General features: G+C 44.7%; 1 protein-coding gene across 1 annotated transcript in view; it reads right to left on the bottom strand.

The window, feature by feature from the left end:
* Nucleotides 1-457: 457 nt before the first annotated feature.
* LOC135365834 (phospholipid scramblase 1-like) overlaps nucleotides 458-23,162 on the bottom strand; it is a 40,309-nt gene continuing 17,604 nt past the window's right edge. Inside the window, exons 3-7 of the mRNA XM_064598534.1 lie at nucleotides 22,840-22,905; nucleotides 16,749-16,909; nucleotides 8,648-8,821; nucleotides 5,083-5,205; nucleotides 458-701 (exon numbers count right to left, since the gene is read on the bottom strand). Coding sequence (XP_064454604.1) covers nucleotides 624-701; nucleotides 5,083-5,205; nucleotides 8,648-8,821; nucleotides 16,749-16,909; nucleotides 22,840-22,905 — 602 coding nt within the window. The 3' untranslated portion in view covers nucleotides 458-623. The remainder of the gene's footprint in view (nucleotides 702-5,082; nucleotides 5,206-8,647; nucleotides 8,822-16,748; nucleotides 16,910-22,839; nucleotides 22,906-23,162) is intronic.

Genomic DNA, 23,162 nt, shown 5'->3' with positions numbered 1-23,162 from the left:
CCCCCAACTTCGGACCCTCCGATCCTTGTCCCAGATAGGCGCCTCCCCCCTGTTTTGAACAAATCATGACACAGAATGATATCATTCGGTATGATGGTTGGCTATGAGCGTGCTATGTGGTGAAGTTCTGTTTTAACAGTGTACTTTGCAAACCGTTCGACCGTGCTGCGTAGATAGACGCCACGACCTGCCAGGACTTTTGCGACTGTCACACTGGCCCCCCATATATTATGTTCTCCTGGGATTTGTACGATTTGCGTGAGTCGGTCTGTGGCAGGTAGGGAAAGCCTCGAGCCCCCCCCGCATGGCTACACCACTGCTTATACCTCACAAGCAGTTAAAGATCGGTGGGCGCCTATTTTGTCTAACGCTAATCTTGACGGGTAATCGTAACCGCCTTTTCAGGATCTGTGACTTTACCTATTACCTTCCAGCTCGGGTTTAGTGGTCACAACTTCCGGGGTATATCAGAGCTTGTATTTTGTGACATTCCCAATGTGAAACATTACGGGGCACCTTTATGTAGTCTTTGTGCACTTGACGCAGTGGGCGCTCCTACATTGACCATCATGTCGCACTCACTAGGCTCTTCGGCTGGGAGAACCCGTTGTCATTGGCAGTTTTCATTTTTCTAAACCCCTGTCGAATCCTCTTCTCTGCCAGAAGTTGAAGGCACATCCTCTCTTGTTAAACATGAACGCCTGTAGGTGAAAAATCTATGTAAGTGTACATAAACAGGACCGTCACACGAGCGGAACATCGTTTTTACTTCTAAACGACTCCAATGTACCACAGGGTTAATTCTTGAGCACAGGTAACCAGGTATTTTAAGTTGGCAAGCTAGAAGTGCACATGAAGTTGGTGGACAAAATTCGGATGTGAAGTATCTAAGATAGGCTACATTATAAAAGTCACAGATGCACGAAGCATGCTTTTCCTCCCGATTTTACCTTAAGGGAGGCATTGTGACGCCACTAGAAAGGTGTTTGTACTGTTAAGATCACTAGACTGAACAACGGATTAAACTCTTGAGTACAAGTAACCAGATCTACTTGAGTACAAGTTTCCAAGCGGAGTGTACATGAAAATGGTGGACGCATGGGCAGGTAAAATGTATCTAACAGAGGCAACACTACAGAGGTTACAGCAGCACGAAACATGTTTTCTGCTGCTTTTAAATTTAAAGGGACTATCGCATACGGAGACATGGGTAGGAAATGGTTACGAGAATGCATTGCATCATTCGACAATCGATTTCACCGATTTTCACTGCTGAGAAATCTTTGGGTTTTAAATAAACGAGCTTTTTCGATCAGCGAAGCCTCCGATGACATCATTGTGACGCAGGAGCAAACAGGACCAATACGCGGGCGGCGCGCCACTGGCGCCGTTCTCTCATTTTCTCTCGGAGACGTCGTCGGCTTTCGAGATGGCGTCGTGCATGACTACGTGGATGAAACAAGCTATTTCTCCGTAAGTGCTGTGAATTTGCAACATGTCATTCAGTTGGGGAACGCATGGTGGTGTTTCTGACAGCAATAAAATCGTCTGGGGCGATCCAAGAAATGACATTTCACGAGCCCAAGGACAGGGACGCCAAACGAAAGTTGGAAGCAGCAATCGCCGGTAAGCTTCTTGTCGTTGCAGAAGGATTGCCCGTTCGGCACGTTTGTTCCTCGCATTTTGCTGACGAAGCGTACGTGGAGGCGGACCTCATAGATTTAGAAGTTACCCGTCAAAAAGAACTCGTTACAAGTTAAGTTACCGTGTGAGAAACGTAACGAAGTTAATAACGAAGTTCTTCAACCTGAAATGTAACTCGCAGTTACTGAGTTACTTAAAAAAAGAACGAGTTACTTCCAAGTTACTTCGGACACAAAATAGCATTACGGAGGTGGAGTGTGCGTGAGCAGTTGAGTTAGACTTCGAGTTACCTGCGGAGGAGTGCGACACGCATAGATCGTGTTCGTTTATGTCTAACAAGAGACCTCTCCCTGTTTGTAAACAAATGACGTCATAGTGTTCGACAGCGCCACAAATTTGGTAGAGTTGAACAGCGCTGTAAGCTAGAGGCGAATAAGGCCGTGCCCGGAAGCCACGGTCTTGAGGGGAATACGATATGGTCTCTTGGTCCCGTTCGCAGAGCGCTGCCCTCTCCTCCTGATTTGCTTTGGTTTCAGTCTGTCTACCAACGCCATAATGACGTGTCTCTGGTAGAGGACTATTGGCACGCTCTGCATCTTACTCCCTGTGGACGCACGATGGTTCAGCTTCATTTCAATGGCAGATGTTCTTACTTCCTATACAGGGTATTCCAGAAAACGTGCCATTGAGTTATAATAAAAAGCTACGCCACCTAGAATCATGCGGTCAACAGCATTTGTTCTTATTAGGTTTTTGCCACCCCCTAATGTGAATGTCATGTACTCCTAGTTTAATTATGTAAATATTTGCGAATTGAACTCAGAAATTTGCCAAGTAAAGGTCACTTTTTTACCCCACCAATATGAAAAGCGTGCCGAATTCACTCAAATACATGATAATTCACAGTGATAATCACGAGCTAACCCATCGGAAGAAATAGCCGAATATCATGCTTTTCGGAGCACGGACCATAGCGCTTGATGACTTTTTGAGCGCAATGGCTCTCAGTGCGAGGAAAGGAGGATCCGAAGCCAGCCCACAGAGTGACAGTAGAAAAAGTAACAGTTCCTAAAATTGGGAGAGGAAAAGCATTATCCCAGCCAAAGTCGGACGTGATAAGCCGTGCCTGTTTTATCTCTTTTTGCGATGTCGGGGAGGGCTTGGTTTCCAACCTCCTTTCGTCGGACTGACAAAGATTGCGCTGAAAAATTCATCGTGCGCTATTCTGTGCGATCTCGGTAGAGCATGACGTTCGGCTATTTTCCGATGGGATAGCTCCACAAGATCTATGTCAATTATCATTAATTTGACTAAATTAGACACGCTCTTCACATTGGTGGGGTAAAAAAGTGACCTTTACTAGGCAAATTTCCGACTTAAGCTCGCAAAAATTTACATAATTAAACTTACGTTACACGACCTTCACATGAGGAGGTGGCAAAAACCCAGTAAAAACGAATGCCATAGACCGCATGGCTCTAGGTGGTGTAGTTTTTATTATTATAATTCAATGGCACGTTTTCTGGGACACCCTGTATTACCCACCATACCTTATTGCTTATGGGTACGTTTTGTTTTTCTGTATCTTGTCAAATATCCTTTTTATCATGCACTCTGTTCTCTTTGATATCCTTTTTTTTTGTATCCCTGTCGTGTGCCTACCTCCGTTATGTAATGTCTGCGGGCTCTCAACGTATCAGTAATAAATAAATAGGTAAATAGAAATAAAAATCACTTTTGATGACGAGAAAATGTGATTGTAAAGTAAGTACTGTGTGGCCTAGCTCCTGTTGTGATGAAGTGTTGGTTTGATGATGTTAGATGGATCAGTAGATGTGACTAAGTTTGTGTGACTAAGTGTCTCGTTACTGTCTGCAACCGTAATGGTTCACCCACGTGATGTCGCCCTGCCCTGTATAGAGTGTTGCACAGGAGAGTGACCCCTAATTGTTTTTAAAAAAATTACGTGGGATAAAAATGGGCAGTCTTTTTCCTGATACTTGTGAAGATTTTTCCGGCACGGTTCCGACGAGTGTATCTCATTAATTAGGCTAATTATCTCAACTGAATTCGAAATTTTGCCAAGGAACTTTTTTCTGCTGATTAGAAAGTCCATGGCCACATGCTATTATCGTAATTTATTGTAATTAATTGTTGTAATTAATTGTTGATAAAGTTTCTTCAACTCTTTCCCAATTATCTGACACCCGAAAACTTGCCATCTCTGCAAGCGCGCTCGGGGGCGATGACGGCACGATAACACTCCCACTGAAGGCGGCGACCGCGCGCAAATATGTATTTCGTCTTCGCAAGCTTATAGGTCGCACTTCGCAGCCATCGCTTACTGATATTCTACGCCATTGAATGTTCTGTGCTCTTTTGTGTGTTGTCCTTTCGTCCTCCCCATACTTTGAGCGGACATACTTTGTCAATCCGCCTCGACGAGCGACGGTCCCTCAGGGGGTTGTTAAGTGTTTTCGGGTGTCAAATTGTAGTGGAAACACTGTGAAAAATCCTGTATCCGCGACTGAAATGGTGTGTTGTGGCCATGTGCTTTCTAACTAACACTATAAGTTACCTTTCCTTGGCAAATATTTGAGTTCAATTAAGCCAATTAGACGAATTAATGAAGTACACTCATACACAATCTCCTGTTTGGACAGCCAAAAGCTTCGCAAGTGTCCTGCAGAAGGTATGGGATTTTTATCTCACGTAGAGTTTCATAATTAGGGGTCGCTCTCTCCTGTAACACCCTGTATACCCCTGTACGCATGCGCAAAGAAAAGAAACAAATAGGCAGTTATTGTTATTATTGCACGCTTTGTCCTCACAGTAGTTATGTACATAATTCATATGCATGAATCTACTATTGTGTGTCTTATGCCGTGAACTGCGATACTGTATATGGAGTAATCTTAATCTTAATCTGTAATCTTACACGGCATACCTAAGACATAAGGAGGATACCACTATCTGTTGCTCCGTGGGGAATTCAGCAATTATACAGCCTAGTGTCATCAAATTCATAAGTCATCATTAATCATCACATACTTACAGAACAGTTTGGAATTAACCAGTTCGAACCGCTATAGTTGCTTTCGTGTGCGGGACCGAACCTGAACCCTTGTGATTGAACCCGAAGCGAACCGATAACTTTTTCCGCTCGCCTGTCTGCTTGTAATCCCTTTTTTGAAATCGTGTTACCAATCCGCAATCACATAGCCAAAATGTCTTGATCAGAAACGTTGTATACTGTGCTCTTCTCATGAGGCATGTTTCGGCTTAACCCGAATGGATCCCTAGAACGAGCAATGCTATCAAATGAGCTTCGCATCGAATTGAAGAAAATGACCAAAGCCAAGATCTTTCAACCCCTCATAGGAATGAATTAGTTTAAAGAGTGTACTATGCGGAAAGCGAACAGACCAAAACACTTACAACCAAAATTGCACAGCCTATTAGACATCCTTTGATGTAGACATCCAGGTCAACGGGAAATGAGACGCTGATGGTCGTCGCGACTCGTATCTCGCTCATTATATTGCCTGCCTTTGTTTTCACCTGAAAGGGGTGTGAAGTTTTATTTATGCATTCCACAATGCCACGATTACACAATGCACAAAGAGCACTATTGACTATACGTCGTGCAGGGGTTACAGCTAGGACAATGCACCCGTCAGTAGTATATCAAGAACGAGGACACAACAGTGCTACGGAAATAAAGAGGTCATAGTGGAACTCATTACCATAAAACATTGGGAGAATCACGAACTTTGCAGCCTTTAGGGCTGCCTTACTATGTTTTCTTCAGGATGATTTTTCTTTACTACGCTTGTATATTCTTAAAATTCTCATTTGGTACGTCCACTCTGTTGCTTGCTGTTCAAACTGTGTTAATAATAGGTGGTCCTTTCTTCCTTTCTTTATTTACCCTCAAGTCACATGGAATTGCAGAGGGGAGTGGAAGTAACAAGGAAGCAAATGAAAAAGTACAAAGTTACACATGAAATACGTCGTGCAGTAAGGAACGGAATCTTGTTGAGTCCCGGACCACTGCGATGGCCGCACGTAGGTAATTCCAGTCACTGGCTGTCTTGGGAACGAATGAGTTCTGGAAATCATTAGTTCAACTAAAGAAAATGAAGTAGCCCTCAAGAGGTCCTGAAAGTAGTTTTTAACTATAGGACCTCCATCTCCATATTAACTGTATGCATATTGATTTATCAACAATAAACTCTATCTGATTGATTGATTAAATAGTAGCAGGCGGTACAGCAGTCAGACACTGCAAAAAAAAAAAAGAAAAGAATACACAGGTAGGTCTGAGAACAACTAAGAAGTGATTACTCCCGGCGGGAAATAGAAGGCATGATTTCAATGAAATCTGCCCGCAGTTCCAATTCGTTCGAATTCGTTCAATATGTATAAGCTGAGTTCTCATTTAGGGAAGTGCATGGGAGCCTTCTGCGGAGTCACCACATCGTGTTCCACATGTTGTTTGAGGAGGACCGCACACAGGGAACAAATTCAGGGAATTGGTCTAATGGATATCAATGAGAAATGCCAATTTCCAATCGAGTTGATGAGATCAAATAGGTTGTGCGGCACAGATTGCACGAATACAAGGAATGAGAAGCCATTTGAATCAATTTGTCTACTGTGAACACGTGAGAAGTAGTACTTACTGACCCCAACTTGTCGGCTACACAAGGACTGGTCTCAACCCCATGAACTGGCATTAGAACAGACTCCACAGTAACTGGGACCATCGAGTGAGTCATTACACTAATTGGGGCATCTATACACGCGTCCAGCCCATACCGTAGGAAACCGACTAGTTGAGGTCATAAACCAAATAAATGCAAAGATAATGAAGGGAAGCAACTTTTTGAAAATCAATTATGGCATCTCGAAGAATGTGGTTCGGAGGCGCTACTGACCATCGGCGGCCATTACTGGTTGCAGAAATCGACGACAGATGTGTACCTAATTGCAAAGCATCACACAAGGTGGCGCCACCATCGTCCTCATTCCGGTTTGCATGGCAGACAGAAAAACAACAAAATACTAGCGGCAGGCAAGAATTCGAACAAGGACAGGCACTGCTAAGTCTGGGTACTTCTAGACAAGCAAAGGTGTGTACAAACACTGCTTGCGTGAGTCCAGCATAAGAGAAACGCTTAGGGAAAGGGCTTAAGGTTAGTGGACCCTGCTCAGGCCTAATCGAAAACATGTTCGGGCACGCCTGAAGCGAACACTGCTATTCTGCGAATGTAATCAAGAGCGCGTACAGCTTCTGCTCTGCACGCGCTACTCATCGGGGTCAGTCAAGGCGACTTAAGACAACCGTTTAGGTCTAGCCACCGCTCGGTCATGCTCGGTCATGAATCATTAATTTGACTAAATTAGACACGCTCTTCACATTGGTGGGGTAAAAAAGTAAGCTTTACTAGGCAAATTTCCGACTTAAGCTCGTAAAGATTTACACAAAGAGTTACACGACATTCACATGAGGAGGCAAAAACCCAGTAAGAACAAGTGCCATTGACCGCATGACTCTAGGTGGTGTAGTTTTTTAATTATAATTCAATGACACGTTTTCTGGGACACTCTGTATGTATGAGTCAGGTGTGTCGTTGTCGCCGATATCTGGGGGAGCACTAAAAAAATAACAACACTTTATTGATCAAGCACAACTCTGGACGAGAGTTACTGTATTATTTATGAATAGGCAATCCATGCTGATTTGCTATTTGAACCACAGAGCACACGTGTCACAAACGCTCGTAGATGAATATTCGTAGACAGTGAATGAATAGCTGGGACGTTAGGGACAACTAGTATATTCAGCACATATAAATTGATTAGCGGCATATCCGAAATGCACAAGTTACGGCACAGCACCGCACTATAAAACGCCTCTAACGTTCCGGAGGGAGTTGGAAATGTTGTACACGTCACACGATAGACCTGCATTACTTCCTTCAACAAGAAGTAACCAGACTTGTCTTACTGTTCACCTGCGGGACATCGGAAAGAGCACTGCCGACTTCCTCACGATTTCTACGTCCTTTGGAGTTGCAGGGATCCGCTGTCATGTCAGTCTTTCCAGTGTTGTGATAATCAGCTGAATCAGCAATTCCGTCTTCACATTAGCCGTTTCGTTCAAATCTAAGGCATTCAAAACTATCGAAACTATCCGCTAGCGTCCGCGAACACAACGGTCGGAGTCGAGAGAGCACGCGTGACTTCAAACTTCAACGTTCTTCTTCTTATTATTAGGGAGATGGTGAGGTCAGCCAATGCCTATGGCTTGCTACCAACCACAGTGGTTCCAACGTTTCTCCTCCGTTGCCCGTTCGGCTCATCGCTCCTCAGTCAAATGACTCTCGTCCAATCAGCGCGAAGTAAGACTGATGTCGTTCTCGAAGAACAATGAACATCCCAATATTTACGCATATATTACACAGTCAGTCAGGGATATTCGGCGTGGCTCCGACGGTGGCGACAATGTTTTCAAAGCGGCGCGTTTCGCTTAAGTGCCGACGGATGGCATTGGTATCGCGAAGCAAGATGGCTGCTGCTTCTAGAACATGGGAACGTGGAAAGTTGAGTTGTCAAGGTGGCTAACGTTACAATGGGATCGCCACATATTTTGACTGTTTCGTACAGTGTCTCTCAGCTCCGGGAAGTTGTTGAATGTAAGACTCACTGAATTGGGCATTTCACACGCTTCAACGTCCAATCTTGCCGTGCTGCTTGAGCATTTGTTCAACACGGGTACGTACCATTTTCTGTATGTTCAGTCAATACGGGGGTGTACACGGGCATTATGGGGCCCATACTGCCAGAATTTTCCTGATGGCTTAAACTGGGCAATATGGGGCCATATTGCCAAGTTTCAGCCAATATAGGGAAAATGTTGGCGAAACGGGCCCCAGCCGTATCGCCAATGAGCAGCCAATATGGGACCAATATTGTGTGCTGCCTAGGGTAACACTACCTGGAACATGACTGGAGTGTCAGAGCCCATGAAATACGGCGGGAAGGTGGGACCAATGATCTTGAACACACGTCTTCCCAAGGCATCATACATTGTGAGAGAAGTACCACATTGGGTCCAATCTTCGGTAATATAGGCAATTCGTCTTCCAAGAGGAGCTTCAAACCTCATTTCCTGAAAGAATAAATGCAAAATGAATTCCAACGCGGTGAAGAAGATAACGGGGATAGGGGCTACCGTGAAATTGAAACAAGTTAAACAAAGTGTCACGCACACCAATCCTGCAATCAAAAGGAGGGTACCACACGAAAGCGTGAAAGGTGCACAGACAAAACGTATTACTAGATAGCAACATCGCATCAAGAGGCTGCTCCCTTAATTCACACTTAACCACAGGCGATCCCTACAAAACGGATGAAGAGACGACCAAAGACATTGTCCGCAGGGCAATGCATATTGCGAATCCACAAAATTCATGACCCCCACAGAGAGGTAGACCAGGAACGACAAACGGCAAGTAATTGTCTTTATGTTGTACGTGTGCAACCTAGAGATTGAAGAGAGGGCTTGTGGTGCTCCCTGCGGATGACAAGGTTGGCGATCCACCTACCTTGCTGAAGAAATATAGTGTAGAAGTGTATATTGTTGCAGATTAAGTGCGCAGCAGAGAACGGTAAGCCAAAGACACGTCCACACTCTATCTCGTGATGGCTAGGAATGTCCCGGGCTTCACGCTCGTCATACGCCAAACTTTACTTTTCTCTGGACAAGTAAAACCACGAAGACAAAAGACGAAGATGGACACGTTTAACGCGCGAATACTAATACATATGAACATATATCACTAAAAGAGAGGTCTACTGCAATCTTAGTGCAGGGATTCAATCTTTGTGTCAAACTTTTCCTAACAGTTTCTAGAACTCTGGAGTGCAGGGAAAGGAGTCTTAGAAAACAGGCAATAGAGAGGCCCAGGAGCGTCTAGAACCTGGTGTATTTTTCTTTCTTTTTTTGTTGTTGTTCTTTAGTTCTGATACTTCATTGCAATTCTACTACAAGCCCCCACGTCGTGCCAAAAAGCGGGTACTGTTTTGTTGAGCAGTTCCTCATGTCTAGAGGCAAGTCCTCAAACTCAAGTCCATTCGGGGACCGCATTGACGACTGCTTCTTGGGGTAGAAACGATTCAAAAATTTTAAGAGCTTCGTTCTTCCGATACGGAGTCAACGACTGCCGATAGTTAAGTCATTCGTTATTGCTTACGACACCACGTTCACTTCGTGTTTTGTGGATCAGCAGTTCACAGTAAATCCGGGCCGGAATACGCTGTGACCGACCGCGTAGCTTTGTAGCTACGATAGTAGAAGTTATATTTCTTTTAGCGAAGCAATATCGCTTTGATGTTATGATTACGTAATCGGTCACGTCTAACTGTCTAAAGCTATGACACTACTGGAAGTCTGTGATTTTGGTGATTTCGCTCGACAAGTTTCATCCGACATTGACTTAGTCGCTTATCTGTACGTAACTCCAAAACAAAGTTTGTGTTGATGTTCGGCCTCAATATCTCAATATATCATTGTGAACCAGTGCAATGCAATATATTTTTATCTGTCTCGCACAGGTTATGCACCTTTTGTTCCCACCATATGTTGTCCTACAAGTGAAAGCAAACTTGAACGAGAGAATATAGAGGTAGCAAGCGAGCTGGTGGTATGTATGCATAACTTTAAAACCCGACATTAGGAAAAAAAATACAGACAAGGTCCTGTGTCCTGCGACAGACCTTGTCTGTGTTGTCGTTTGTTGTCCCTTACATAGTCTCGGAGATTTAAAGGTCAGATATGCCGATTTTGAAGTGCCGCAGAACTGAGCGATACTCGCGCTGTGTGTTCATTACCGAACACTGAATATGTGTGCGAAATATCTTGCTCCAACTGTTCGTAGTTTTTTAGAAAACAGTTTTTTTAGTTCCCACGCCCGGCCGTCAGACCGTCGGCAAACCCTGCGCACGGGCGCACCGACGTCACTGCTCTCGGTTTATCTGTCGTTTGCTTGGCATGGACTCTTGGCTTGGCTTCTCTGTGCATCGTACATAAGCGAACAGCTGTTATGTTGCTGCTAAGCCGGAAACAAAGCATGTGAATATTTTTTTTGGCATGGCGTCGTTCGCAAAGTGCACTTCCTTGTTCTGACCTTGCCTTTTATGGGCAGGAGCGATATGATTCGTGATATGCCACGGCGAAGTTGTCGACGGTGCTACACTGTTAGAACAGTTCATCGGAGCATTCAAGTGTTACCTATTAGAAGCTGCCAAAAGACCAAGCAGTGCGAAGCTCTTGGCTGACAGTGGTGCCTGCTAATTTCCACTGCAAGGATTTCGTCAACGAATGTGGTTACGCGCGACTCCGGAGGAAATTTAGAATATCGGCACAAAATCGTCTGATGAAAATCTGAGGTGCCCGACGCACAACATTTTGAACGTTACACGGAGGATCACGGCAAAAAACGAGAGCAAAAAAGGTAAGTCGAGGTTCAGATACAAAAAATGGCAAGCTTAATGAATCGATTGTGCAGCTGTCCTACTGCCTTACTCTGATATAACCACGATTAACAACACAATAGTATTGCTAATCTAACTTCTGAATTATCACAGGTGCACGCTGAAGGCGGAAATGAAGCATGATCTGGCTTGCATCTGGTGCATGAAGAAATTGCTGACACGTTAGTTGCAGTCTACCTCCACCAACAGGTATGACAATGTGATGTTGTAATTTGAGTATTCACCTATGTTCAACTTTTCATGTGCACTCGCATGCAGACATCTTGACACCACTTTTAAATCTGCCCTCAAAGTTACAACCTGCGCTTTCAGGGTGGAAAACAAAGGTCAGCATTCCGATTAGCTGCTATCTCCCAGTTCCACAATTATTGTCTACAGTTTCTCTTGGATTCTACAATAATTGTGTTCAACTTGGTGCATTACCGTGGGCAATGCCACATTCACTACATTTTTAGTGGGTCCGGTGCACAAATACTGTGTGCATACTGCATACATACAAACTGTTCGATAGGCAAAAATACCTGAGCAGTGCTGTGTAGTCTTTTTACCCAAAGTCCATACTCTTACTGCAAAGTCACAGTCCGTAGAACAGCAATGTGCAGGTATGCTGCGATAGAGATTCACAACAGAAAGAAGACTGGTGAGAGCATCTAAATTTTAATGAGACGAGACTTTCGTGCACAAGGCTGCTCTTGTTAATGTCTAACATGAAGTTACAAAATCCCAGAATATATAAAACATGTTGTAATGTAGAGAGCGAGGGTTGGTACAGACATAAAAATAATTATACAATCATATATAATAAAATAAAAAGTGGGTACAACTCCCCCCTCAGCTCAACTCGACAACTCAATAACTCTACTTATTCTCTACCTTACAACATGTCATATATTCTGGAATTTTGTAACTTGATGTTAGACCTCAAGAAGTACAGTCTTCTGTGCGAAAGTCTTCTTTCTGTTGTGCACAATCATTATACAGTAAATACGACTATCCATTTCTTGTCATTAAATGCTTTTTCTTTTTTTTCTGCAGTGATGAGCATCCATAAGGACACATGTCAGAAAGGGAGTCTCTTTGGGATGACAAACCCTCATCACCTCATGACCTCATCACCTCATGAGGATACAATGGTTGACGAATGGTTCCCAAGCACATCGAAACTTCAACAAATAATTCATGAAAAAGCCAGTCAGTGCTAGCACCAGGAATTGAACGTGGACCGTCCTGCTACCGGTCAGAGATGTTACATTTCAGGCGCTCATTGACTTTTGGTGGATTACTTGTTGACTTTGTCCCAAGGTGGAGTTCGCCACAGCTCATTTGCCTATCTGTTAATGTTGTGGCGTGTGTTGCGTTCTTCTCTTTGTGTGTCCCAGACTCAGAACGGTTAATTTGGATCAGGTCAGGTACGTTTCATTTAGACATGGCAAACATAAAGTGGTGTTTCTCAACACAACTTAGCAGTGGCCTTCATGCATTACTGCTACGGCCATTAAACGTGAAGGGAAAGCTGCACATTATGCATGATGTAAAACCCCAAGGCTAGGGAACACGAACAGACAGACACAAGCACGTCCCTTTGTATTCCCTAGCCTCGGGGTTTTACATATGCATCATCTTCACCAGCTCGCTTGCTTCCTAGCCATTTTTTCTGCACATTATGTTCACTCTACTTTTATCGTGTGCTATATAATCTTGTTCAAGTTCTGTCAAACGACGTGTAATGCTATAAAAAAATTCAGTACATTATTTATGTGGGTTGAATGATAGCGCATAAATGCAGAAAGGGAACTGTCATGTTATGGCAAGTGTTTACGTATTGTACATTTAACTACTAATTTTATTGGTTAGCTTTCGCCGGCGTATCATGTCAAGCCATGTTATATTAATTTGGAACATGTTCTTCTTAGTAGCCAGAACAGCTGATACACAGTGAGAACATAGCCCATGTGTGTTTGTCTTTTCCACCGCAGCCCTTGGGTTTCCTCCCTAATGGCTAGACATGTCAGGGATAGGTTTCAGAACCGGTAGTTCCCGCCAAGTGTGAATTACTTTTCAGGGGATCATCACGCTGGCAGATGAAACATATGGTTTAAATTATATGCAGGACAGGAATTGCGTAGCTTCACACAAATACTACTACGACGTAAGAGTGGTTTCAAATATAGCTTTTTTATGTTCCTGACATTATCGCACGAGATATAGTATCCACTATGATCCTTTATATGGGGGGTATGTACAGTGCAATCAACAGATGCTATTTACAAATCTGTGTTTTCTACTGTGTTGAAATGGGTAGTTTGTATCTGAGAGCCATAGTGAAACACAGGCAGCCAAGGACAGACTTTTGATGCCCTCGAGAAACATGGCAACACATTGCAGGGACTCTGGATGCTGCCTAAATTTCCAGAACACACAGCTCAAGGCAGCGGTTAAATAACAAGTGGTTAGAGAAATCCAAGACAGTTGCATGTGTAAGCTGTCCGCTGTTGGATTTGCTTCTGTCTGAGATACGTTATCTCAAAGGGAACGCACGGACACACTCAGAATGATACTAGGGCTGCCTGTGAAATAGAATGGAGGAGAGGGGAAGATATATAACCTTTTTTTCTTGTCTGTTATTCTATTGGTTAAATTGTCATATGCTTAGCAGCATATATGTGTATATTCCAGAGTCTGCTAATAAATATATCAGTTTAGAGCTAGCAGTCGCATTGCAGATGTCTGATCCTGTCCTTGGCTGCTTGTGTTTCACTATGGCCATGCTTGCTATTGCAAAAACAGAAAACAAAAAAAGACAATAGAAAAACACGAAAAGAGCGGCTAAAATGCCGCCTGTTCTAGTGCTCACATGGAGGCAATGCAATTAGGTAACATGTTCCATTCATGGACTCTGCATAGTAGTACATATCACAACGACAACCGATTATTCAGATTTTTCTTGAAGTACTTTGTTTTTTGGAGCTTTGTTTGCACAGTCTATTATTGGAGCTTTATGTGATTCCCCTCTTGAGATACTTTAAGATTGCTGATGCTGTGCAGTTTGTTAATTTTGAAACTGTACTGTGCTGAGGTACAAAAACATAATTGTCATATCTGCATTTGAGCACATAGGAATAATTTGTAAGTACTTTCCTTGTTGACATTAATATTTGCTCCAGGTCACAACATTGTTGATTGATGGAAAATGTAAATAAATATATTTATTTGCTTGCCAAACGATGCAAAAATGTCTTCTTTTCTAGTGAGATATTCCCTGTTCACCAGAAATAAATGTGGAAAAGTTAAACGGGCACAATGATGGTAGAGTCTAGCGTTGCTTTTTGCCACTTCACATATATTCACTGTTATTCGTGTGCACATGAAGGAATAGAAAGGTAGAGCATGCGCATAAAAAATTTCGTATGCAGCCACACATTTGGTTCAGAAGATTAATTAGATGATGTCCAAGCATATATAATTGTGCTTCATGTGCAATGGGTATGCTAACGGATTGCTTCCATGAAGCCTTATTTATTTATTTTTTATAAATTCTTTTTATAAATGTTTTTATTTTATATCAATTTCATATTACATATTGCATACTTATGTTTTTATAACCTAAAAACTCATATTACACGGCCCCTGTAAGAGTGCCCCTTTTAGATGGTTTGGTAACGTGTCTCAAACTGGTAAAGGTAAGAGGCCATCGAGAATGCTGCAGACAGGGTTGCAACTTGCATATTGCTTATCATGTCCTACATACAAAGTGATTTGTACAATAATTCCTGAGCACGGAATTAATTCCGAGGATGGCCAGTGATGTCACCCAGGACGACAAGTCACATAATTGCCGCTAACACTTTTACACCCCATGGGCTGAGTTGTGAATTGAAAGAGCACTCTACAGAAGGATAAGGTGCACCTGATTTCTAGTATCTATGCTATGCCCTAACTCTTCAGACACCACATTTCTAAAAACACCATTTCTAAGTGGCAATATGTGCTCTGGTATACTTCTTTTGCGTCTGCATAGTGTGCAACCACATGGCTACTGGAGCTTTCGTGTGCATGTTTTTGTGCGACGGTGCTCATTACAAACAATATCCAGATGTTAGACATAAAATGCAGTATGTAGATTGTAGCGTGCCACACAACGCAGCGTGGGGGTGTGATGCAAAGAAAGCTTCTGGATAATGCACAGAATCCCACAAAAAGTTTAAAATGTGATTTGTATTTCGTTTTACGTCTCTCGTCGCTACATACCATCGTCGACGCTGTTGCACATTGATAAATCGTATGTAAAACTTGTCCCATAGCAGTATGCGGTTTCTCAAATATATAGCACAATTTTTTCCTGCAGGAATAAAACGCTGTCGGCATTTTCTTGCTAACACGGCTGTCGAAACGTCAGTCTCTACAATGGGCAAGTGCTGTAAAGGGGCTAACGCAGACGCGACTTGATACAAATTGTTACATGCTCACAAAACACAAACGACGAATTCCAGTCACAACATCGCACAGAGGTTGGTTCGCGAATGAGTTCGCAGCTGCTGCACTGTTTACTTATCGCGGAACGGTGGAACCCGGCTGTCCGCCATCTTCAAGCACAGATATACGTGAAGCCACGAGAAGCCGTAGCTGAAATCCACTGACAAGTACGAAGGCGCGTACACGTCACAATGCCCGTTTGGGTGCATCTACGTCATAAAAATGGCTGCGCCCATGTGTGTTTCGGAATGAATTATCCATTTTTTTGACATGGTACTGTACCGAACTGAGAGAATGAAGGTGTATTTTGGGGAGAGCTGGATGTGGGCTTTCAGAATATGACAACCGTTTCGACTAGTTGGGATATCGGCATAGCTGACCTTTAAGCTGCGGATTTGGAAGAGAGGCGGTGTGATGCATCGAAAGCGTTGCGCGCCCCGCGTGCAAGCGCATTTATAAGAAGCTTGCCTATGAGAAGATTTCCTTGCATAGCACTTTTTTATTAATTTGCGTGCCGCTTCGCGTCCCCTCGCGCGACCATAGTTTGGGAAACAATACGCCGCACAAGGACCACGAAGGAATGCAGGACTTGGTGCGTGACGAATAACATGTGATACACCTCGAGCGATTCCCAACTTCAGTTGCGCAGCTTTCTGCGCAACGACACAGTGTATTCGAAGTGCATGGTTTGCCCTCCATTTGTGCAACAGTGCCTATATGCGAACAGCGTAGGCCAACGCAACCCACACGTTTCTGTAGATATTACGAGTTCGAGAATCGCCACAGCGGAATGTAGTACTGGAACCACGCAGTCCCTCTGCACATACATACTACACTTACACCGACAAGCCCTCTGTGAGCTTAAATATGCGCCCTTTAAATTGCTCCCGGTCTGCACGTCGTTCATCTCCGCTCCATTCCCTCCATTCATTCGCTCCTTATTCGTTTATCCGGTAATAATGCCGTTTGACTGCTTGTCCCATGTTGCTATCACTCTGATGTGCACGCTTTTTGTGGTTCCATCTATTACAGTCCAGCTGCAGCAAAAACACATAATACAGACTGCTTACCTGCCTGAGGCAGCAGCAGAAACATCCCTTAAAGCCGCTTTGAAGTCTCAGAAGCCGTTCGAAGCTCATCACAACAACGCCACTCATATTCACCATATAAGCAATGAAGGATCCACTTGCGAGAGAGAAACATGGTTGAAGGTATCGACACTGTTGATATTCTGCATAAAAAAATCAGAAAGGAACATGGAAGATGTGGTATACGAAGATATTGAAGAAAGCAGCGAAATAACCACACAGAGGCAGGGGCAACTGCCATATTGAAATTATCTTCTATCTATATTGTTCTGTCTGTATCTATGTTGTGTTATGTTCTGTCGTCAACATTATTTGACTAGTTTGTTTATCATGGATCACTGGCAAGTACCCAGTCTCGTGATGTCCGCATATCCTAAGACTTCATAAGGAATCCTAATGCTTACACAGCAAAATAATTATAATCTATGAAGAAAATTAAGTTTAGCTGACTGAAGCACGCACTTAATATTGTATATGTTCGAACCACGTTATAGCTTAACAGGATTTTAAATAGAAAAGATGTGCATCAAATACATGATACACGCACAGAAACGAGTAAATTAGGCATATACACTTATCTGCACTTGAACAGCATGATACGTATGATAAAGGTCTCTTTTCCGGCGATTATATATCTACCGACGTATTACGACGCAAGAGGAAGGTAGGTGGCATTCCCTTGAGGCAAGTCAAACGGTGTGCGAGAGTTATTTTACGAAATACAAGTGGACAAAGGAAATCATCCTGTTATTTCCTGATGCTAGAGGCCCGGTGTCATGTCAGATCAGGCAAGGAGGTCTCATAGATCTTCTGCATCTTCATTCTTTTGTACTTTTTAGAAGCTCATCAAAAACAGTGAACAATAGCGTAAAATAACTGCTTTATAGCAAATTATTTGTGGTACAAAAAAGTCGATAAAATCGGGTCCTGAATTGGACTGTTTCACTTTTGCCTTTTTCGCACGCGTACATCTCCCGAGTTTTAAAATATATTCGTGCTGATTTTTTTCAGTGCTTTAGTTCACCAACAGGGCAGCGGCTCGAGCGCCAATTTTGGTACACACGTGCAACGCTCTGTGATATATGCTGTCGTGCATTCTTGATATTTTTATTTTGCCAGGACATATATCGTGACATATGTTAAAAAATTTACATCTGTGCAAAAGATGTACACATGAGCGCGTTTTGCTACGGTCCCACTGTCCTCCTTCCCTATCGCGTCGAAAAAGTATCACTACGCGGCGCCACCACGCCTTACCCAGTTGGTGTCGTTCTCTCTCTAAACAGGTTCTCCACAAAATCCGTACTCCTAAAATAGCCCTTCGGATTTGCGTTATCGCGCAAGCCTATTGTTACAAGGCTCGTCGTAGGACAGAGACACAACTCTCCTCGTGCACCGTGCATTTATTGTCGCGGCGCGTCGTAAAGGCTGATGACCACAGCGATGGTGCTGATCGCTACAGGTGTCACACCGCCGGAGAAGTGCCAGAGACTTGCTGTAGTGGCTTGGCCCAGGAGATCTTCGTCCGGCAACGGCGACCGGGGTAGGGAGTGTCGATGGCTGCGGGCGCGCTGACTGACGGGAAGGAGATGTCGCACTCAAGGTTACCTGGCTTCACGCGGACACAAAAGACAAGGCGCTTATGACGCTTGTGACCGACGACGTCGAGGGCAACGATCTTGCTGGTGCGGCAGAGGACCTTGTAAAGGCTGTTGTAGTGAGGGGCCAGGAGCAGACACACGTCTCCGCAACGCAGAAAAGCATGCGTACAAGCGGCGAGATCTGAGGGATGAAGATGGCGGTAGAGGAGGACTGACGCGGAGGGGTCGGAGCGAGCTGGAAGTAATTGCGCAACCCGAGGACGTAGTCGGCAGGCTGAGTGGTGGGAATGGGTGTATAGCGGTAGACCAAAAAGGTGCCGGTAATCGAAGGTTGATGTCGCACACCAATTTTGCAGCCGAGCAGGACAGGTCAGACCTGAAAGCCGAGCGATTGCCGTGTAGCACCAGGGACAAGTGGTCAACCCAGCTGGTCATGGTCAGGCGAGCGATGAGCGCAGGTTTTAGTTAGCGATGAAAATGCTCCACGAGGTCGTTCGCAGCGGGGTGGTACACTGTAGTGCGAGGGTGGTGGACATCGAGGAGGTGCACGAGCTTCGTATAAAGCGTAGAAATCTTGTGGAGAGAAGCTAGAAGGAAAAGAGGCGCGGAGTGTCGTAGGAGAGCAAAGGACTTGAACGCGGCTCTTCCCACTCTCAATGTAGATGCCCGCAGGCAGGCATATTGAATCAGTCGAGGGAACGCCCTGTATTTTTATCTCCTGAAGACAGGCACAATTCCGAAAACTATTGGCAACGCCTGTTCTGCTGTTTTCATTGGTTACGGGTTTTACCACTTACCACTCCTATCCAGGCCCGTAGCCAAGGCTTGTCGGGACGAACGTGGTGACTGCGTTACGTACATTGCGCCAGTATCCTGTCTGTATTTCTTAGTAACGTGGCTGTCTAATATCTCACGGCTTCAGTAATGGATTGCGGCTGTGTGTTACTCCCCTAAAATGTGGTGACTGCGCACGTCTCGTGCCAGTGTTTATTCGCCCAATTTCGAGGTTTCAGCAATGGACTACCGCTGCTTATTGCTGTTCAAAAATACCTTTTTTATTATGTTCAATGTACGCTTACAGGCTTCTTTTTTTGCATGTGGTAGATATGCTTTGTCAGCTCCCCGCACAACTGTTATGCATAATGTACATGACCGTTGGTTGCGTGTACCGTTTATGTGTTTCATATTTGAGCACATGCTTTGTTTTCTAATAATTAGTGTGAGTAACTAAGTGCGTTATGCTATCCGATAAGATAAGCGGCGGAGTGCTCCGCCGGCTGCCACAACACCGGCTGATTCAATATGGCGCTCCCATCGCTCCTACGTTTCCTTTTACCATACTCCTTACAGTTTCTACGGTGAAAAGCGTGCTCTAGAATTTGCGGTTCTGGTCGGCAGTGATGCAAGCGGCGCAGTCAGATCGCGCAGTCCTGGTGGCAGAGAGAGCGTGAGCGACGGTATCGGCGGTCGCTTCGGGCAAGGGAACCGTTTCTGGCCACCGAGCGTAGCGGTCAACCATTGTGAGAAGGTAACACTGGCCTTGATACGGGGAAGCGGACCGACAAGGTCTAAGTGCAGATGCTGAAAGCGCGCTCCAGGCAAGGGAAAAGGTTAAGCAGGGGTTCGTGTGTGGTGGGTAACCTTCACCTGCTGGCAGGGGCGCAAGCTCGAGCCCACTGCCGAATATCTTTGTTCGGCCACACAGGGCCACACAAAGCATGAAGATAACAGTCGCATCGTGACAAGGATTCCCGGGTGGCAAAGACTACGCAGTTCTTGAAAGGCGTTGAAGTGTAGTGCAGGATGCTAATACAGGTCAGGAATGGTGCTCGATACGTGACACACGGTGTCCGAGGTGGAGAAGCGCAGACTTACTTTTTGAAGGCGCGGGAAGTGTGAGCCAGGGTCAGGAAGTAGATGACACAGCGCCGGATCGTCGCCTTGTGCTGTGGCCCGGGGCGTCAGGTGAACAAACGGCATATATCTACGACAAGGGGGGACAATACTTCGGCGACAGTATTTTGTTCACCAGGGACGAATCGGATCTCTGTGACGAATTCGGAAATCAGTGACAGACGACGTAAGGCAGTAAGGGAATTAATGTACCTGTTGGAGCTGAAGATGTATGTGAAGGCTAGTGGTCAGTGTGAACGTAAAAAATTGGCGTGCCTCGACAGAGTAATATGCAGCGTGGAGTTCCCGGCTGAACGTGCTGTATCCTGCTTCTGAGGCCCTAAGCCACCGCGAAAGAAGCAGCTAAGGGAGCCTATGCTCCCGGGTGTTGAAATTGCTGGAGGACAGCGCCCATGGCATGACAAGAAGCGTCAACCATCAATCACGACGGGGCAGATGGGACCGGGTGAACTAGCAAGGGTGGCTGAAGCAAGAACTGTCTTGATCTTGTGAAGGAATTCGAGAGCTCAGGAGGACGAGACAGGACAGAATGAGGCTTCGTGTGTGTTCGAAGAAGTTCCGTCAGAGGTCGAATGATATTGGCATTGATATTGATAGTAGAAGAAGAAGAGATGGAGATTAGCCAGCTTCCAAAACCCTCGCAGCTTGGGAAGCGAGGAATGGGGTGGGAATAGCTGAGTGGCGCCCACTTTGGAGGGAAGGGGGAAACGCTGTCTGCCAATACGTGATGCCCTAGGAGGTCCAATGAATGGACGCCAAAGAGGTACTTTGCAGGGTTCACCACGAGGATGTGTTCGTCGAGGCGCAAGAGACTCGGATACAAGAGATGTGACTTGGGTTGGTTACATTCTGGTCGCTAAAGAGTCACACAGAACCACGCGGACCCCTACATGAGAAAGGAACAGCCCCACGTTGGGCTCCACATGTGGGTAAATCGTCCCAAGTCAGCTTTAACCCTACATTGGAAGTCCTAATAGCGAAAGCCGTCCCTTATTGCCAAACAAGAATCCCTGCAACACAGGAGGTGCAACTTGCATTGGTTTAACTCCTTGCTGCCAAAGATTCACACACAACTACGCGCACCCCTAAATGACAAACAAAGGAATAGCCCATCGTTGGGCTCCAGATGTGGGTAAAACCTCCCAGTCAGCCTTTAACCCAACTGTGTATGTCCTAATAGCGAAAGCCGTTCCCTATTGCCAAACGAGAATGACTCGGACACAAAAGTTGTGACTCGTTTAATCATTGCCGCCAAAGAGTTACACACAACCGCACGCATCGCCCGTCGCAGCCTCTCTCTGTGTGTCTTTTCCCCCATGTTTTCCACACGCCCATTGTCCTGCTGCGGTCCTCCCTTGAACATGGGGATTTCGATAGCCCAAGGCCAATCGGAAGCAATAGCCTCTTACGTGGGTACGAGGGAGGACCCCACAACTTCCGTCCTGTTTCCTTCTGCGTCATGCCTATGTTTCACCCAAACAAACTAGCTGGCATTTGTGGTACGAGTATGAGGAGGTTTTATACTCTTACCAGTAACAGAAGTCTCAGTCTGCCATTTCTTCTGAAAAATCGCGCAACAGCATTGAGGGAAGAATGGTGTATGATTTGCTCGTGGAATCAGGATAGCAATACTGCATTGTTCAGCCTCCACGCACCCCCATGTGACTGAGAGGAGATCGTGCTTCTTTTACATGATACAACTAGCAAACTATGTCCAATCAGCTGTTCGATGTTGTAGTTGAATTACATGTATTTGATGTATTTGAACCATAATATTGACATCCATTGACTTATCACCCTCCACTGAATTAACTGCAAGTGTTATATCTCCTCGTTTTGTCTTGCGTTACCACAAAAAGCACGTGCATGTAAATTTTGTATGTGGTGCACTAACGCTGAAATCACAACAGTTGTTCTTGGACACCTAAGGAAAATAAGGAAAATCATTATTGTCATTAGTACTATAAAGTTTGGCATAATATGAAGATAAATCCGCAGTGATGCAAAGACTTGCCGAAAGGAACGCAAACACATCATCGGGTCATGTGGCGCAATCGATTGCTTCAGGAGTCACGCCGTGATTTGTGTTTAGTGCCATTTTCGTAGTTCTTCGCCTACATACTACATATACCACCAACCTTGCCAAGATATATAATAACTAAAAATATTAACGTGCACTCGGCAGACAGACAATGGTCACCCCGCAATTTGTTTACTGCCATTTTCACAGTCGCTTGCTTTCATGCTTCATGTACCACCAACCTTGTCAGCGTATTAACAAATAAAAATATTCACGTGCAGATGGTAGAAACTTGATAGTGGGTTTCCCTATGTCTTACGCTGTCGCCTTTGCATACGTAAGGAATAACGTGTTGGTCCTGCGCACTGCGCAAAGCTTGTTTATATTTTGCGCGTGCGCACAGCCACCAACGCTACCCCTTACGTGCGCAGAGGCCACAGCGTACCATATGCTAAAATCGACTAATGAGTCTCTGGGAGACCGTGGCAGTTAACGCAGACGCATCGGTAATACTTGATACAGTAATATTTTTACACACCTTTGTTCACAAGGAATAGGAGATTGCTGTTGGCTCCTTGCACTGTCATTTGCCAGACGTTGTATGCTGCATGAAGAAACGACGTTTTACAACTCTCTTTCACTGCGTATGTATTCAACAAAAATCGATCACATTGCGGCTTCCCTTTAGGAACCCGCTACGACCGACACAATTAAGTTTTGTCTCTGTAGATGAGCATATGCCGAAAATGATAATGTTTGCGCGAAGGGTGTTCCTGGCACACCCATTATACTTGAATACCGTTACGGATATAGGAACTGTAGTGAAGAATGCGATTAACGTGTTCGAGATGTCACGGTTGG

The sequence above is a fragment of the Ornithodoros turicata genome, chromosome 8 (genome assembly GCF_037126465.1).
Source record: "Ornithodoros turicata isolate Travis chromosome 8, ASM3712646v1, whole genome shotgun sequence".
Lineage (NCBI taxonomy): Eukaryota > Metazoa > Arthropoda > Arachnida > Ixodida > Argasidae > Ornithodoros > Ornithodoros turicata.
Note: the sequence above shows the minus strand (reverse complement) of the source record. Positions and strands in the feature narration are given on the sequence as shown.